Source organism: Mesoplodon mirus, assembly GCF_964341445.2.
Source record: "Mesoplodon mirus genome assembly, chromosome: 2".
NCBI classification, from domain to species: Eukaryota; Metazoa; Chordata; class Mammalia; order Artiodactyla; family Ziphiidae; genus Mesoplodon; species Mesoplodon mirus.
Window position 1 is genome coordinate 122,955,997 of NC_138977.1, and position 19,594 is coordinate 122,975,590.

The 19,594-nt window shown below is 41.8% G+C and overlaps 1 protein-coding gene across 1 annotated transcript in view; it reads left to right on the forward strand.

Annotated features, from left to right (window-relative positions):
• The window catches only part of FMN2 (formin 2), a gene marked incomplete at both ends in the record, with an annotated part of 319,676 nt that overhangs the window by 262,133 nt on the left and 37,949 nt on the right, over window positions 1–19,594 (forward strand). The window contains one exon of the mRNA XM_082631007.1: window positions 6,014–6,065. Within this exon, the coding sequence (XP_082487133.1) occupies window positions 6,014–6,065 (52 nt within the window). The remainder of the gene's footprint in view (window positions 1–6,013; window positions 6,066–19,594) is intronic.

A 19,594-nucleotide genomic window follows, 5' to 3' on the forward strand; every position in this document is an offset into this window, starting at 1 on the left:
AGTCCATCTTGTTTACTGTATCATTTAAAGCTTGTGTTTCCTTATTTATTTTCATTTTGGATGATGTGTCCATTGGTGAAAGTGGGGTGTTAAAGTCCCCTACTATGACTGTGTTACTGTTGATTTCCCCTTTTATGGCTGTTAGCATTTGCCTCGTGTATTAAGGGGCTCGTATGTTGGGTGCCTAAATATTCAGAATTGTTATATCTTATTCTTAGATTGATGCCTTGATCACTATGTAGTGTCCTTTTTTGACTCTTGTAATAGTCTTTGTTTAAAAGTCTATTTGGTCTGATATGAGAATTGGTACTCCAGCTTTCTTTTGATTTCCATTTGTATGCAATATCTTTTTCCATCCCCTCACTTTCAGTCTGTATGTGTCCCTAGGTCTGAAGTAGGTCTCTTGTAGACAGCATATATATGGGTCTTGTTTTTGTATCCATTCAGCCAGTCTGTGTCTTTTGGTGGGAGCATTTAATCCATTTACATTTAAGGAAATTATCGATATGTATGTTCCTATTCCCATTTTCTTAATTGTTTTAGGTTTGTTATTGTAGGTCTTTTCCTTCTCTTGTGTTTCTTGCCTAGAGAAGTTTCTTTAGCATTTGTTGTAAAGCTGGTTTGATGATGCTGAACTCTCTCAGCTTTTGCTTGTCTGTAAATGTTTTAATTTCTCCATCAAATCTGAATGAGATCCTTGCTGGGTAGAGTAATCTTGGTTGCAGGTTTTTCTCCTTCATCACTTTAAATATGTTCTGCCACTCCCTTCTGGCTTGCAGAGTTTCTGCTGAAAGATCAGCTCTTAACCTTATGGGGATTCCCTTATGTGTTATTTGTTGTTTTTCCCTTGCTGCTTTTAATATGTTTTCTTGGTATTTTATGTTTGATAGTTTGATTAATATGTGTCTTGGAGTGTTTCTCCTTGGATTTATCCTGTATGGGACTCTCTCTGCTTCCTGGACTGATTAACTATGTACTTTCCCATATTAGGGAAGTTTTCCACTATAATCTATTCAAGTATTTTCTCAGTCCCTTTCATTTTCTCTTCTTCTTCTGGGACCCCTATAATTTGAATGTTGGTGCATTCAGTGTTGTCTCAGAGGTCTCTGAGACTGTCCTCAATACTTTTCATTTTTTTCCCTTTATTCTGCTCTGCAGTAGTCATTTCCACTCTTTTATCTTCCAGGTCATTTATCCGTTCTTCTGCCTCAGTTACTCTGCTATTGATCCCTTCTAGAGAATTTTTAATTTCATTTATTGTGTTGCTCATCACTGTTTGTTAGATCTTTAGTTCTTGTAGGTCCTTGTTAAACGTTTCTTGTAATTTCTCCATTGTATTTCAAAGATTTTGGATCATCTTTTCTATCATTATTCTGAATACTTTTTCAGGTAGACTGCCTATTTCCTCTTTATTTGTTAGGTCTGGTGGGTTTTAACCTTGCTCCTTCATCTGCTGTGTGTTTTTCTGTCTTCTCATTTTTCTTATATTACTGTGTTTGGGGTCTCCTTCTTGCAGGCTGCAGGTTTGTAGTTCCCGTTGTTTTTGGTGTTTGTCCCCAGTGGCTAAGGTTGGTTCAGTGGGTTGTGTAGGTTTCCTGGTGGAGGGGACTAGTGCCTGTGTTCTTGTGGATGAGGCTGGATCTTGTCTTTCTGGTGGGCAGGTCCATGTCTGTTGGTGTGTTTTGGGGTGTGTGTGGCCTTATTATGATTTTAGGCAGCCTCTCTTCTAATGGGTGGGGTTGTGTTCCTGTCTTGCTAGTTGTTTGGCATAGGGTGTCCAGCACTGGAGCTTGCTGGTCGTTGATTGGAGCTGGGTCTTGGTGTTGAGATGGAGATTGCTGGGAGATTTACCCCGTTTGATATTACATGGAGCTGGGAGGTCTCTTGTGGACCAGTGTCCTGAACTTGGCTCTCCCACCTCTGAGGCACAGCACTGATGCCTGGCCGGAACACCAAGAGCGTGTTATCCACATGGCTCAGAATAAAAGGGAGAAGAAGGAAAGAAAAAGAAAGAAAGAGAGAGAGAAAGAGAGAGAGAGAGAGAAAGGAAGGAAGGAGATAAAGTTATGAAAGAAAAAATACTTATTAAAAATATTTTTAAAGTAATTTTAAAAAAGGAAAGAGAGAAGAGTGCAATGAAACCTAAAAACAAATCCACCAATGATAACAAGTACTAAAAACTATATATTAAAAAAAAAAGAACCCTAGGACAAATGGTAAAGGCAAAGCTATACAGACAAAATCACACACAGAAGCATACACATACACACTCAGAAAAAAAGAAAAAGGGAAAAAATATATATATATATCCTTGCTCCCAAAGTACACCTCCTCAGTCTGGGATGATTTGTTGTCTATTCAGGTGTTCCACAGATGCAGGGTACATCAAGTTGATTGTGCTGCTTTAATCCGCTGCTTCTGAGGCTGCTGGGAGAGATTTCCCTTTCTCTTCCCTGTTCTCACAGCTTCCAGGGTTCAGCTTTGGATCTGGCCCCACCTCTGCGTGTAGGTTGCCTGAGGGCATCTGTTCTTCGCTCAGACAGGACGGGGTTAAAGGAACAGCCGCTTCGGGGACTCTGGCTCACTCAGGCCGGGAGGAGGGAGGGGCATGGAGTGCGGGGCGAGCCTGCAGCGGCAGAGGCCGGCGTGACGTTGCACCAGCCTGAGGCGCGCCGTGCGTTCTCCCGGGGAAGTTGTCCCTGGATCCCGGGCCCCCGGCAGTGGCGGGCTGCACAGCCTCCCAGGAGGGGAGGTGTGGACAGTGACCTGTTCTTGCACACAGGCTTCTTGGTGGTTGCAGCAGCAGCCTTAGCGTCCCATGTCCGTCTCGGGGGTCCACACTGATAGCTGTGGCTCGCGCCCGTCTCTGCAGCTCCTTTAAGCGTTGCTCTGAATCCCCTCTCCTCGCGCACCAGGTAACAAAGAGGGAAGAAAAAGTCTCTTGCCTCTTCGGCAGCTCCAGGCTTTTCCCGGACTCCCTCCCGGCTAGCCGTGGTGCACTGGCCCCCTGCAGGCTGTGTTCAGGCCGCCAACCCCAGTCCTCTCCCTGCACTCCGACACCGAAGCCCGAGCCTCAGCTCCCAGCCCCGCCCGCCCCGGCAGGTGAGCAGACAAGCCTCTCGGGCTGGTGAGTGCCGGTCGGCACCGATCCTCTGTGCGGGAATCTCTCCACTGTGCCCTCCGCACCCCTGTTGCTATGCTCTCCTCTGCGGCTCCGAAGCTTTCCCCCTCCGCCACCCGAAGTCTCCGCCCGTGAAAGGGCTTCTAGTGTGTGGAAACCTTTCCTCCTTCACGGCTCCCTCCCACTGGTGCAGGTCCCGTCCCTATTCTTTGTCTCTGGTTTTTCTTTTTTCTTTTGCCCTACCCAGGTACGTGGGGAGTTTCTTGCCTTTTGGGAGGTCTGAGGTCTTCTGCCAGCGTTCAGTAGGTGTTCTGTAGGAGCTGTTCCACATGTAGATGTATTTCTGATGTATTTGTGGGGAGCAAGGTGATTTCCACGTCTTACTCTTCCGCCATCTTGAAGCTCCTCCCCTGTTGGCCTATTCTAAATGTTTTTTTAGGTATCCTACAGTTAGCAATTGTCATGAACAGACTAGAAGGCTGCCATCCCCATTTGAAATGTCAAAAAAGAAATGATCTGTGTGCTATAAAGAAAGGGAAAATGAATGTTACTTTAAGTAGTAATTTGCGTACTTTGGTATAATAAACTATCAATAGAAGATTATAAATATGTAAGAAAATGCTGCTAAAAGTAACACTGGCTTTCAAAACTAGTCAGAAAGCCCTCTGTGCCATTAGAAATTAACTGAAAATAATTTTTATGTTTCTGAAAAAATAGGTCAGAGAATGAAATAATTAGCGATTGGAAGTTTGCATGGTTTATAGGAAATAACTTTATTTATATGTCATGTTCCATTTTTGCTTGAAAACCTGAACATCACTTTAGGAATTTCAAGAGCTTGAGATCTAGCATTTTCAAAGAACATTTATTTAGTCCCTACTAACTTTTGGGGGCACTATGCTAAATATTTTATGTATGTTAACAGATTAATCTATTTACCTAAGATTACAAAGCTAATTTCCGTGGCAGAATCAGAAGTAGAACACAGATTTCTGGAATCTAATTTTAGGGTGTTTTAAATTTCATATGTCATTTACTTGATGGTTCTAAAATAGTCCAGAAATTTTCTTCCTTTCTCAGTCTTAATCTCTATATTTTACAAAAGAAAAAAAAAGACACAGGCAGTTGGGAGAATGTCCTTCCTGAAAATGGTAATCATTGTGGTGCTTTGTTATTTTCCCTTAAACTTTCTGTGGTTCTAGAATTACTTACGGAAGCCAACCATTTTCATGCTAAGCAGCCCAGAGCAGGTTTTGTAAGAAAATATATTAACATTGGAGACTTTTCAAAGTGAAGTCATGGAACATTTATTCTGTTTCTTAATATAACTAATGACTGACCTGTGGATTTATGTAAACACTCTAAAGAACAAAAGGGGAAAGGGGGAAAAATCTCTGCTGCCAGCTCCAAGGATCCCTGTTAAATTCAGACAGTCACGGATGTAGAAAACAAACTTATGTTTACCAGGGGGTAAAGGAGGGAGGGATAAATTGGGAGACTGGGGTTGACATATATACACTATTATATATAAAATAGATAACTAATAAGGACCTACTGTACAGCACAGGGAACTCTACTCAATACTCCATAATGACCTACATGGGAAAAGAATCTAGAAAACAGTGGATACATATATGCGTTTAACTGACTCACTTCACTGTACAGCAGAAACTAACACAACATTGTAAGTCAACGATACTCCAATAAAAATTTTTTAAAAAACACTGGCACAGTCCTGCAGAGAGGGGCCACACAACACTCCACAGTGGCTGTGCAGACGTTGTGCAGACCTTCAAACATAGAGTAACCAGCCCAAGCTGATGACTGTTTAAGTCCTGATGGAGACTGACAGTTCCAAGGGACCAGGGGTTTGCTTCCATTCACAGCTCCAATTTTTAGAATCAGTTTGCACTGCTCCTCTTTGTCTTCTAATTTCTCCAAATAGCCGTGAGTGTTACTCAAAGGGGAATGGTTATGAAAAGACAACTTATTTCACTAGCTCCAGAGTCTTTTTCATTGATTTTTAAACTTTTTGTCCAGTAACTCAGTGATGTTCAAACTGATCATTAGTGAAGCATGAAATCAACTTAGTGGCCACATTTTGAGATCTAATGGAATAGGCTAAAAATATTAACATTGTGAGAAGTAGGAGTATTTTTGAAGCTTTCATGTCAAATACATGTGTATGAACTAATACGTAAATTCCTAGAATGCTTACTGGTCAAAAAATGTGAAGGTCACTGCCATACATATATTATATGATGGGAGTTTCTGTGTTATTTTAAATAATTTTAAAATAGTGGTGTAATCTCTTTCCCAAATTTGATCTTTGGGTTTGTGTCCGGCTACCATTCTTTATTTTTAGACAAATCTAACAGCAAATAAATGCATGCACTGTCATCTCATCACTTGGAATTAGTAGAAAGTGTTAGTATTTTATCTTACATCTGCATGGAAATAATCCCTGGATCTGTTCACTTGTGATCTGGTGTGGAGAGCACTGGTGAAGAAGGTCACAAACCATTTTTATTTAGGTTTTTTTACTTGGTTTTTTTACCTTTGCTTGAGAGAATTATTTTCAACCAATTATTGACATTTAAATCCTTGACAAACAAATTTGATGTGAATATCAAGTTTTCTAGTGTTTCGTTTTCTCAGGTTAATGTGACTGATCTAAAGAAATTACTTAGAAAGTAGTATTAGCTTAATGAAAATTAAATATAACCTATTCAATCATATCTCTTCATAGATTTAAAATAAACTTCTGTCTGGAGTACCTTAGTGTTAATAATGTGTTAAAATATATTTCATATTATTTGCATCTGTTTTGTTTGAGATGGTTATAACCATTTATCATTTATCTCATCTCGTTTTCTTTTCTTACATTTTCAGCTAAAATTGACCAAGAAGCGGAGGAGAACTCACTGACAGAGACTCATAAATGGTGAGCAATTGTTTTCTTTCAATGTTTGTTCTCAGAGTTGACTTAGAAAGTGCTTAGTGTGCTTCAGTTCAAGGAGTCAATCATTAGCTCAATTTTTATTCTCAAGCATAAAAGAGAAAGAAACTAATTCAATATGCACTTTGATGATACATTGGATTTCTGGCTTTTATTTTATAACTCTGGTTGACATATAAATCTGTTAAGTATCCAATTATTGTGACTAGCTTAGCACCTTCTCTGTAGAATAGGATTTAGTGCTGTAGAAATATAAGAGAAAGGAAGACAGCAGGAACCTGTCTCAAGAAAAAAGGGTGAAGGGTTTGGTTATAGGTCACTATTGAGTTTCCACAGCTGGGCCGGCACCCTGAGTTCCCCTTGCATAACCCTTACTTCCAGAATGGAGGTTTGCAATCATGGGTGAGCGTAGAAAAGTATCTCAGAAATCTCTCTGCTTCTCTGCATCATCTTCTCCACTTCTTCCTCTCTGTGCTAGTCAGGCTTCTCCAGAAAACAGAGCCCATAGGTGTGTGTGTGTGTCTGTGTGTCTGTGTGTGTGGTGTGTGTGGGGTGTGTGTGGTGTGTGCAGGATGTGTGTGTGGTGTGTGGGGAGTGTGTGTGTCTGTGTGTGGGTGTGTCTGTGTGGTGTATGTCTGTGGGGTGTGTGTGGGGGTGTGTGTATGAGGTGTGTGGGGGGTATGTGTGTGGTGTGTGTGTATCTGTGTGTGTGGTGTGTGGTGTGTGTGGGGTATGTGTGGGGTGTGTGTGGTGTGTGGGGAGTGTGTGTGGGGGGTGTGTCTCTGTGTGTGGTGTGTGTCTGTGTGTGTGTATGTGTGGGGTGTGTGGGGGTGGGATGTCTGTGTGTGAGGTGTGTGTGGGGTATGTGTGTGGGGGGGTGTGCACACCTACAGAGAGAGAGAGATTGATTTTAAGGAATTGGCTCACAACAGGCGGGAAATTCTGCATGTTGCTGATGTCACAATCTTGAGTTGGAAAGCATTCTGGAGACAGAATTCCTTCCTATTTGGGTAACCAGTCTTTTTTTCTTAATTCCCTCAACTAGATTGGATGAGGCCCATCCTCATTATGGAGGGTCATCTGCTTTTCTCAAAGTCTACTGATTTAAACATTAATCACATCTAAAAAATACCTTCACAACAACATCTACACTGGTGTTTGACCCCAGACCAGTTACGACAGCCCAACCAAGCTGACACGTCAAATTAACCATCACAGTCGTTAAAGAAATTTGATTACTCCTGAGGAGAAAATGTTGATAAAAGAGGTTCTTTGCTATTACTTTATGAGGCAAGATCCCATATGTCTGTGAACAGATATCACATACATAATAGTTGTATTGGAGGCAAATTGGTAAACAGAATTGGCCAGTTTCTATCAAAGCAAAAACCGAGGTGAAGACCTTAAATTATAACAAGCAGGAATTTCAGTTAATTGTATGAAAGGAATTCTGGCTAAGGACAAAGCTGTTAATAAAAGAGTCATCTTTATAATTTAGATAATTAACTCTGAAATTCAAAAATAAAAGTAAGAATTATGGATCCTGTGAAACATTCCTAAAAGAACTAAGTCTCTGTACCATTTCTGTAGCAATGCTGCATGACCTGGACATCAGTCAGTAGTAATTCTCTGCAGGAGGCGGTGTGGCCCTGGCCTGTGTGTGATGGCTGTGCCTTGGGGTCCAAACCCTAACCCCGGGACAGCAGTGACTACTTGGCGAGGGAGAGATGTCAGGGAAGAAGACGTTATCCTCTACCCTTCTAGTTTCTTCTGGCTGATCTAAGAATTAAACTGACATGAGACAGATTAACAGGAGAAAATCACAGAAAAGTTTAATAACAAGTATACATGGGAGAGACCCAGGAAAACTTAAATACCGCCTTCAGCTAAAGATAAAAGAGGATGTTCCGGTGGTACTGGTTTAGGACTTCAGAGGGGAGGGAGGCAATTCACAAGGAGACAGAAGAGCAGATGCTTGCTAAACCAGTGTTTGCTGGGCCAGCAGAGACGACGGGCCCAGAGTGTACTGATGTGCAGGCCCTGCCAAGAGCTGCCCCCCCACCCCCATATTCTTGCAGATACCTCTGCTGAAAGCTCTATTCCAGCAGCAAACCCTCTATCTAAGTTCTTTAGGCAGTTAGGGGCAAGGTCAGAGTTTCTTCCTGAGTCTTTTGGTCCTTGATTGTTTTCAGCTAGAAATAATCCACATGCCCAAGAGACATTCTGGGGTGGCCCCTGCAGAATTAAGTCAGATAGTGTTTGCCAGATGCTGAGCACTTAGTAAGTGACTAATATGTTAATTGCTATGTTATTTTCACATTATTATCATAATCAGAGATTACAAAATGTTGGGTGGTGGAAGCAGAAAGCAGAGTCAGATTTCAGAATCAGGCATGTGTTTATGTGTGCGTTCTGTGTTCCTCACTGTCTCTGCTGAATCTGGGATTGGGCCACCTGGAAGCATTATTAGAGCATAGATTTTGGTGTCAGATCTGTATATCTGCACCCACTCCAAACTGCTGGAGCTGTGTCTCCAGGGATTTACCATAACTTTTGTTCTTTTTTGCAGTATGCGGGCCTCTCACTGTTGTGGCCTCTCCTGTTGCAGAACACAGGCTCCGGATGCGCAGGCTCAGCGGCCATGGTTCACGGGCCCAGCCGCTCCACGGCATGTGGGACCTTCCCGGACCCGGGCACGAACCCGCATCCCCTGCATTGACAGGCGGACTCTCAATCACTGCGCCACCAGGGAAGCCCTTACCATAACTTTTGAATCCGTGTCCTTATCTGTGAAATAAACAATACACAGATGGTGAGTGTGTAGAGATCAGCTCAGAATAATTAAATTTTCCGAGTTAAATATATGTGTAGGAACCTGCCTACCACGGGTTTTTCAAAATCTCCTTCTTTTGGATTCACCCAAACACTTAAGCTTGGGAGACTGATTTCCAGAGTGAACTCTCTTCCCAACTAACAACGATTTCATTGGATAAAAGGATATAAAACAATAACTTAACGTTTCTAAAACACGTTCTAAAGGCCTCCAGCAGGAGCTTCCCTGGTGGCGCAGTGGTTGAGAGTCCGCCTGCTGATGCAGGGGACACGGGTTCATGCCCCGGTCTGGGAAGATCCCACATGCCGCGAAGCGGCTGGGCGTGTGAGCCATGGCCGCTGAGCCTGCACGTCCGGAGCCTGTGCTCCGCAACGGGAGAGACCACAACAGTGAGAAGCCCGTGTACCGCAAAAAAAATAATAATAAATAAATAAATAAATAAATAAATAAATAAAATAAAGGCCTCCAGCAAATGGGAAATCATTCATTCAAGAAAATCTGCTACATCTTGGTGAGAACAAAAGGTGGTGGCATCTGAGCCACGGCCGTGGATGCCCCTTGGGCCTCCGGGCAGACTGTCCTCCCCCGGCTGGGCCCAGCCCTCCAGCCGCTGTGTGCTGAGAAGTCCTGCTCTAGGCAAGCGTGTGCAGAGGATGGGGCTCCCTTCCTCAATGCACCCCCAGCTGACAGGGTGAGGCCCTCCCTCCTCTGGAAAGGGGGCTCCTGCAGAGCGGCTTGGGGTCCCCGCTGGGGCATGTAGGCCAGCGCCCTCCTCTGGCTTCAGATCCCGTGCGGAGCACAGAGATCCTGTCCACAGCGTTGCAGCTCCGTCTGAGGGGACCGACTCTATTGGAACAGAGTATAGTTCCTTGTAGGTCCTTGTTTCTTATCTATTTTATATATAGTAGTGTGTATATATTAATTCCAAACTCCTAATTTATCTCTCCCCCTCACTTTCCCCTTTGGCAACTATAAGTTTATTTTCTATGTCTGTGGGTCTATTTTTGTTTTGAATATAAGTGCATTTGTACCGTTTTTTTTAGATTGCACATATAAGTGATAATCATATTATATTTGCCTTTCTCTGTCTGGCCTGTGTCACTTAGTATGATAATCTCTAGGTCCATCCCTGTTGCTGCAAATGGCATTATTTCATTCTTTTTTATGGCTGAGTAATAGTCCATCTTATATATGTACCACATCTTCTTTATCCATTCATCCATCAATGGACATTTAGGTTGCTTCCATCTCCTGACTATTGTAAACATTGCTGCGATGAACATTGAGGTGCGTATATTCAAATTATGGTTTTCTCTGTATATATGCCCAGGAGTGGGATTGCAGGATCCTATAGTAGCTCTATTTTTAGATTATTAAGGAACCCCTGTACTCTTTTCCATAGTGGCGGCACCAATTTACATTCCCATCAAAAGTGTAGGAGGGTTCCCTTTTCTCCACACCCTGTCCAGCATTTATTGTTTGTAGATTTTCTGATGATGGCCATTCTGACCAGTGTGAGGTGGTACCTCGTTGTAGTTTTGATTTGCATTTCTCTAATAATTAAAGATGAGGAGTATCTTTTCATGTGCCTTTTGGCCACCTTTATGTCATCTTTAGGGAAATATCTATTTAGATCTTCTGCCCATTTTTTGATTGGGTTCTTTGTTTTTTTGATATTGAGCTGTATGAGCTGTTTGTATATTTTAGAGATTAATCCCTTGTCAGTGTATCATTTGCAAATATTTTATCCCATTCTGTAGGCTGTCTTTTTGTTTTGTTTATCATTTCCTTTGCTATGCAAAAGCTTTTAAGTTTAATTAGGTCCCACTTGTTTATGTTTGCTTTTATTTCCTTTGCTTTAGGAGACAGATCCAAAAAGATATTGCCACAGTTTATGTCAAAGAGTGGCCTGCCTGTGTTTTCCTCTAGGAGTATAATGGTTTCTGGTATTACATTTAGGCCTTTAATTGATATTGAGTTTATTTTTGCGTGTGGTGTAAGACAATGCTGTAATTTCATTCTTTTTTTTTTTACATCTTTATTGGAGTATAATTGCTTTACAATGGTGTGTTAGTTTCTGCTTTATAACAAAGTGAATCAGTTATACATATACATATGTCCCCATATCTCTTCCCTCTTGCATCTCCCTCCCTCCCACCCTCCCTATCCCACCCCTCTAGGTGGTCACAAAGCACCGAGCTGATCTCCCTGTGCTATGCGGCTGCTTCCCACTAGCTATCTGTTTTACGTTTGGTAGTGTATATATGTCCATGCCACTCTCTCGCTTTGTCACAGCTTACCCTTCCCCCTCCCCATATCCTCAAGTCCATTCTCTAGTAGGTCTGTGTCTTTATTACTGTCTTACCCCTAGGTTCTTCATGACATTTTTTTTCTTAAATTCCATATATATGTGTTAGCATACGGTATTTGTCTTTCTCTTTCTGACTTACTTCACTCTGTATGACAGACTCTAGGTCCATCCACCTCATAACAAATAGCTCAATTTTGTTTCTTTTATGGCTGAGTAATATTCCATTGTATATATGTGCCACATCTTCTTTATCCATTCTTCCGATGATGGACACTTAGGTTGTTTCCATCTCCGGGCTATTGTAAATAGAGCTGCAACGAACATTTTGGTACATGACTCTTTTTGAATTATGGTTTTCTCAGGGTATATGCCCAGTAGTGGGATTGCTGGGTCATATGGTAGTTCTATTTGTAGTTTTTTAAGGAACCTCCATACTGTTCTCCATAGTGGCTGTACCAATTCACATTCCCACCAGCAGTGCAAGAGTGTTCCTTTTTCTCCACACCCTCTCCAGCATTTATTATTTATAGATTTTTTGATGATGGCCATTCTGACTGGTGTGAGATGATATCTCATTGTAGTTTTGATTTGCATTTCTCTAATGATTAATGATGTTGAGCATTCTTTCATGTCTGTATATCTTCTTTGGAGAAATGTCTATTTAGGTCTTCTGCCCATTTTTGGATTGGGTTGTTTGTTTTTTTGTTATTGAGCTGCATGAGCTGCTTATAAATTTTGGAGATTAATCCTTTGTCAGTTGCTTCATTTGCAAATATTTTCTCCCATTCCGAGGGTTGTCTTTTGGTCTTGTTTATGGTTTCCTTTGCTGTGCAAAAACTTTGAAGTTTCATTAAATCCCATTTGTTTATTTTTGTTTTTATTTCCATTTCTCTAGGAGGTGGGTCAAAAGGGATCTTGCTGTGATTCATGTCATAGAGTGTTCTGCCTATGTTTTCCTCTAAGAGTTTGATAGTTTCTGGCCTTACATTTAGGTCTTTAATCCATTTTGAGCTTATTTTTGTGTATGGTGTTAGGGAGTGATCTAATCTCATACTTTTACATGTACCTGTCCATTTTTCCCAGCACCACTTATTGAAGAGGCTGTCTTTTCTCCACTGTACATTCCTGCCTCCTTTATCAAAGATAAGGTGACCATATGTGCGTGGGTTTATCTCTGGGCTTTCTATCCTGCTCCATTGATCTATATTTCTGTTTTTGTGCCAGTACCATACTGTATTGATTACTGTAGCTTTGTAGTATGGTCTGAAGTCAGGGAGCCTGCTTCCTCCAGCTCCATTTTTCGTTCTCAAGATTGCTTTGGCTATTCGGGGTCTTTTGTATTTCCATACAAATTGTGAAATTTTTTGTTCTAGTTCTTTGAAAAATGCCAGTGGTAGTTTGATAGGGATTGCATTGAATCTGTAGATTGCCTTGGGTAGTATAGTAGAGTCATTTTCACAATGTTGATTCTTCCAATCAAAGAACATGGTATATCTCTCCATGTATTTCTATCATCTTTAATTTCTTTCATCAGTGTCTTATACTTTTCTGCAAACAGGTCTTTTGTCTCCTTAGGTAGTTTTATTCCTAGATATTTTATTCTTTTTGTTGCAATGGTAAATGGGAGTGTTTTCTTGATTTCTCTTTCAGATTTTTCATCATTAGTGTATAGGAATGCCAGAGATTTCTGTGCATTCATTTTGTATCCTGCTACTTTACCAAATTCATTGATTAGCTCTAGTAGTTTTCTGGTAGCATCTTTAGGATTTTCTATGTATAGTATCATGTCATCTGCAAACAGTGACAGCTTTACTTCTTCTTTTCCGATTTGGATTCCTTTTATTTCCTTTTCTTCTCTGATTGCTGTGGCTAAAACTTCCAAAACTATGTTGAATAAGAGTGGTGAGAGTGGGCAATGTCGTCTTGTTCCTGATCTTAGTGGAAATGCTGTCAGTTTTTCACCGTTGAGGACAATGTTGGCTGTGGGTTTGTCATATATGGTCTTTATGATGTTGAGGAACGTTCCCTCTATGCCTACTTTCTGCAGGGTTTTTATCATAAATGGGTGTTGAATTTTGTCGAAAGCTTTCTCTGCATCTATCGAGATGATCATATGGTTTTTCTCCTTCAATTTGTTAATATGGTGTATCACGTTGATTGATTTGTGTATATTGAAGAATCCTTGCATTCCTGGAATAAACCCCTTGATCATGGTGCATGATCCTTTTCATGTGCTGTTGGATTCTGTTTGCTAGTATTTTGTTGAGGATTTTTGCATCTATGTTCATCAGTGATATTAGCCTGTAGTTTTCTTTTTTTGTGACATCCTTGTCTGGTTTTGGTAGCAGGGTGATGGTGGCCTCGTAGAATGAGTTTCGGAGTATTCCTCCCTCTGCTATATTTTGGAAGAGTTTGAGAAGGATAGGTGTTAGCTCTTCTCTAAATATTTGATAGAATTCGCCTCTGAAGACATCTGGTCCTGGGCTTTTGTTTTTTGGAAGATTTTTTTTTTTTTCAGTACGCGGGCCTCTCACTGTTGTGGCCTCCGCCGTTGCGGAGCACAGGCTCCGGACACGCAGGCTCAGCGGCCATGGCTCATGGGCCCTGCAGTTCCACGGCATGTGGGATCTTCCCAGACCGGGGCACGAACCCGTGTCCCCTGCATCAGCAGGTGGACTCTCAACCACTGCGCCACCAGGAAAGCCCTGGAAGGTTTTTAATCAGTTTCAATTTCAGTGCTTATGATTGGTCTGTTCATATTTTCTATTTCTTCCTCATTCAGTCTTGGCAGGTTGTGCATGTCTAAGAATTTGTTCTTACTTCCAGGTTGTCCATTTTATTGGCAGAGAGTTGCTTGTAGTAATCTCTCATGATCTTTTGTATTTCTGTGGTGTCAGTTGTTACTTCTCCTTTTTCATTTCTAATTCTATTGATTTGAGTCTTCTCCCTTTTTTTCTTAATGAGTCTGGCTAATGGTTTATCAATGTTGTTTATCTTCTCAAAGAACCAACTTTTAGTTTTATTGATCTTTGCTGTCGCTTCTTTCATTTCTTTTTCATTTATTTCTCATCCGATCTTTATGATTTCTTTCCTCCTGCTAAATTTGGAGGTTTTTTGTTCTTCTTTCTCTAATTGCTTTAGGTGCAAGGTTAGGTTGTTTATTCTAGATGTTTCCTGTTTCTTAAGGTAGGATTGTATTGCTATAAACTTTCCTCTTAGAACTGCTTTTGCTGCATCCCATAGGTTTTGGTTATCGTGTCTCCATTGTCATTTGTTTCTAGGTATTTTTTGATTTCCTCTTTGATTTCTTCAGTGATCATTTCGTTATTAAGTAGTGTATTGTTTAGCCTCCACGTGTTTGTATTTTTTACAGAACTTTTCCTGTAATTGATATCTAGTCTCATAGCGCTGCGGTCAGAAAAGATACTTGATATGATTTCAATTTTCTTAAATTTACCAAGGCTTGATTTGTGACCCAAGATATGATCTATCCTGGAGAATGTTCCATGACCACTTGAGAAAAATGTGTATTCTGTTGTTTGAGGATGGAATGTCCTATAAATATCAATTAAGTCCATCTTGTTTACTGTATCATTTAAAGCTTGTGTTTCCATATTTATTTTCTTTTTGGATGATCTGTCCACTGGTGAAAATGGGGTGTTAATGTCCCTTGCTATGAATGTGTGACTGTCGATTTCCCCTTTTATGGCTGTTAGTATTTGCCTTATGTATTGAGGTGCTCCTATGTCGGGTGCATACATATTTACAATTGTTATATCTTCTTCTTGGATTGATCCCTTGATCATTATGTAGTGTCCTTCTTTGTGTCTTGTAATAGTCTTTGTTTAAAGTTCTATTTTTTCTGATATGAGAATTGGTACTCCAGCTTTCTTTTGATTTCCATTTGTACGCAATATCTTCTTCCATCCTCTCACTTTCAGTCTGTATGTGTCCCTAGGTCTGAAGTGGGTCTCTTGTAGACAGCATATATACAGGTCTTGCTTTTGTATCCATTCAGCCAGCCTGTGTTTTTTGGTGGGAGCATTTAATCCATTTATATTTAAGGAAATTATCAATATGTATGTTCCTATTCCCATTTTCTTAATTGTTTTGGGGTTTTTATTGTAGGTCTTTTCCCTCTCTTGTGTTTCTTGCCTAGAGAAGTTCCTTTAGCATTTGGTGTAAAGCTGGTTTGGTGATGCTGAACTCTCTCAGCTTTTGCTTGTCTGTAAAGGTTTTTATTTCTCCATCAAATCTGAATGAGTTCCTTGCTGGGTAGAGTAATCTTGGCTGTAGGTTTTTCTCCTTCATCACTTTAAATATGTCCTGCCACTCCCTTCTGGCTTGCAGGGTTTCTGCTGAAATATCACCTGTTAACCTTATGGGGATTCCCTTTTGTGTAATTTGTTGCTTTTCCCTTGCTGCTTTTAATAAGTTTTCTTTGCATTTAATTTTTGATAGTTTGATTGATATGTGTCTTGGAGTGTTTCTCCTTGGATTTATCATGTATGGGACTCTCTCTGCTTCCTGGACTTGATTAACTATTTCCTTTCCCATATTAGGGAAGTTTTCAACTATAATCTATTCAAGTATTTTCTCAGTCCCTTTCTTTTTCTCTTCTGCTTCTGGGACCCCTATAATTCAAATGTTGGTGTGTTTAGTGTTGTCCCAGAAGTCTCTGAGACTGTCCTCAGTTCTTTTCATTCTTTTTTCTTTATTCTGCTGTGCAGTAGTTATTTCCACTATTTTATCTTCCAGGCCACTTATCAGTTCTTCTGCCTCAGTTATTCTGCTATTGTTCCCTTCTAGAGTATCTTTAATTTCATTTATTGTGTTGTTCATCATTGCTTGTTTCATTTTTAGTTCTTCTAGGTCCTTGTTAAATGTTTCTTGCATTTTCTCTGTTCTATTTCCAAGATTTTGGATCATCCTTACTATCATTATTCTGAATTCTTTTTCAGGTAGACTGCCTATTTCCTCTTCATTTGTTAGGTCTGGTGGGGTTTTACTTTGCTCCTTCATCTGCTGTGTGTTTTTCTATCTTCTCATTTTGCTTATCTTACTGTGTTTGGGGTCTCCTTCTTGCAGGCTGCAGGTTCATAGTTCCTGTTGTTTTTGGTGTCTGTCCCCAGTGGCTAAAGTTGGTTCAGTGGGTTGTGTAGGCTTCCTGGTGGAGGGGACTAGCACCTGTGTTCTGGTGGATGCGGCTGGATCTTGTCTTTCTGGTGGGCAGGTCCACATCTGGTGGTGTGTTTTGCAGTGTCTGTGGCCTTATTATGATTTTAGGCAGCCTCTCTGCTAATGGGTGGGGTTGTGTTCCTGTCTTGCTAGTTGTTTGGCATAGGGTGTCCAGCACTGTAGCTTGCTGGTCGTTGAGTGGAGCTGGGTCTTGGTGTTGAGATGGAGATCTCTGGGAGATTTTCACCATTTGATATTACATGGAGCTGGGAGGTCTCTTGTGGACCAGTGTCCTGAAGTTGGCTCTCCCACCTCAGAGGCACAGCACTGACTCCTGGCTGGAGCATCAGGAGCCTTTCATCCACACGGCTCAGAATAAAACAGAAAAAGTAGAAAGAAAGTAAGAAAGAGAGAGAGAGAGAGAGGGAGGGAGGGAGGGTGGGAGGAAGGACGAAAGGAAGAAAAAAGAAAGAAAGAGGATAAAATAAAATAAATAAGATAAAAAAATAAAGTTATTAAAATAAAGAATAGTTATTAGTAAAAAAAAATTTTTATGTAAAAACAAACAATGGATGGACAGAACCCTAGGACAAATGGTGAAAGCAAAGCTATACAGACAAAATCTCACACAGAGGCATACACATACACACTCACAAAAAGAGGAAAAGGGGAAAAAATAATATATCTTGCTCCCAAAGTCCACCTCCTCACTTTGGGATGATTCGTTGTGTATTCAGGTATTCCACTGATGCAGGGTACATCAAGTTGATTGTTGAGTTTTAACCCGCTGCTTCTGAGGCTGCTGGGAGAGATTTCCCTTTCTCTTCTTTGTTCGCACAGCTCCAAGGTTTCCGCTTTGGATTTGGCCCCGTCTCTGTGTGTAGGTCACGTGAGGGCGTCTGTTCTTCGCTCAGACAGGACGAGGTTAAAGGAGCCGCTGATTCGGGGGCTCTGGCTCACTCAGTCCGGGGGGTGGGAGGGGTATGGATGCGGGGCGAGCCTGCAGCGGCAGAGGCCGGCATGATGTTGCACCAGCCCGAGGTGCGCCGTGTGTTCTCCCAGGGAAGTTGTCCCTGGATCACGGGATCCTGGCAGTGGCGGGCTGCACAGGCTCCCGGGAGGGGAGGTGGGCAGAGTGACGTGCACTCGCACACAGGCTTCTTGGTGGTGGCAGCAGCAGCCTTAGCGTCTCATGCCCGTCTCTGGGGTCTGTGCTTTTAGCCACGGCTCGCGCCCGTCTCTGGAGCTCCTTTAAGCAGTGCTCTGAATCCCCTCTCCTCACGCACCATGAAACAAAGAGGCGAGAAAAAGTCTCTTGCCTCTTCGACAGCTCCAGACTTTTCCCCGGACTCCCTCCCGGCTCGCCGTGGCGCACTAATCCCTTCAGGCTGTGTTCATGCCACCAACCCCAGTCCTCTCCCTGTGCTCCAACGAAGACCGAGCCTCAGCTCCCAGCCCCGCCCACCCCGGCGGGTGAGCAGACAAGCCTCTCAGGCTGGTGAGTTCCAGTCGTCACCAATCCTCTGTGCAGGAATCTCTCCGTTTTGCCCTCTGCACCCCGGTTTCTGCGCTCTCCTCCATGGCTCCAAAGCTTCCCCCCCCCCCGCCACCCGTAGTCTCTGCCCATGAAGGGGCTTCCCAGTGTGTGGAAACCTTTCCTCCTTCATGGCTCCCTCCCACTGTTGCAGGTCCCGTCCCTATTCTTTTGTCTCTGTTTTTTCTTTTTCCCTACCCTGGTACGTGGGGAATTTCTTGCCTTTTCGGAGGTCTGAGGTCTTCTGCCAGCGTTCAGTAGGTGTTCTATAGGAGCAGTTCCACGTGTAAATGTATTTCTGATGTATCTGTGGGGAGGAAGGTGATCTCCACGTCTTACCCTTCCACCATCTTCCTCCTCCCCCAAAATGTTTGGCTTTGATGACCAGTGAGACTTACTTTCAGGAGACCCAGAAGGCTGTGGGAAATAGAGCAGTAATTTGAAAGAAGCCAGGGTCAGACCCACCTGCTGATCTTGGAGAGCTTCCTGGAGAGGCAGGAGGCAACTGGAGCTGACCCTGGGGACATAGGCAAAATGAGTCAGATGGAGAAAGAGAAATATCATGATTTCACTTATATGTGGAATTTAAAAACAAAACAAATGAACAACATAACAAAGAGAAGCAGAGTCATAGATAGAGAGAAAAAACAGGTGGTTGCCATAGGGGAAAGTTTGGGGGAAGAGAGAAATAGGTGAGGGAGATTAAGAGGTACAGACTTCCAGTTGAAAAATAAATGAGTCACAGGTATGAAATGTACAGTGTGGGGAATACAGTCAATAACTATATCAGTGATTATATAATATATTTCTATGTAACTAGACTTGTGGTGGTGACCATAATGGTATGTATAGAAATACTGAATCATTGTGTCATGTAATAGGAACTAGCATAGTGTTGTCAATCAATTATACTGCAAACAAACAAACAAACAAACTCAGAAAAAGAGAACCAATTTGTGGTTACCAAAGGCAGGGGGTGGGGGGATGGGAATTGGACGAGGTTAATTAAAAGGTACAAATTCTGGAGAATTAATGTACCACATGATAAATACAATTAACACTGCTGTATCCTAAGCGTTCTCATCACAAGGAAAAAAATTTTATTATTTCTTTAATTTTGTATCTATATGAGATGGTGGGTGTTCACTATACTTACTGTGGTGTCACTTCATGATGTTTGTAAATCAAATCACTCTTCTGTCCACCTTAAACAGATACAGTGCTGTGTGTCAATTATATCCCAATAAAACTAGAAGAAAGGATAAAGAAATGATTTGGACAGTTAATTTTACTGTTATTGACTTCTAATTTAATTCCATCGTGGTCAGAGTGCGTACTTAGTATGATTTCAGTTCCTTTCCCTCATTCCCTCACCCCACATAATTATAAGACAACACAGGACCTTTATATAAATTAAAACTGATGTCAGTGTATCAGTCTCGGAGAGGGATCAAAATGGCAGAGTAGGAGGACATGGAGCTCACCTCACCACACAAACACATCCAAAATACATCTACAAGTGGAACAATTCTTTTGCAAAACTAACTGGAAACTGGCAGAAGAACTCCTATACAACCAAAGCTGCAAGAAAGATCTCCATGTAACTGAGTAGGATGGGGGGGAAAAAAGCATTGGAACAGGATCTGCACCCCTGTGGG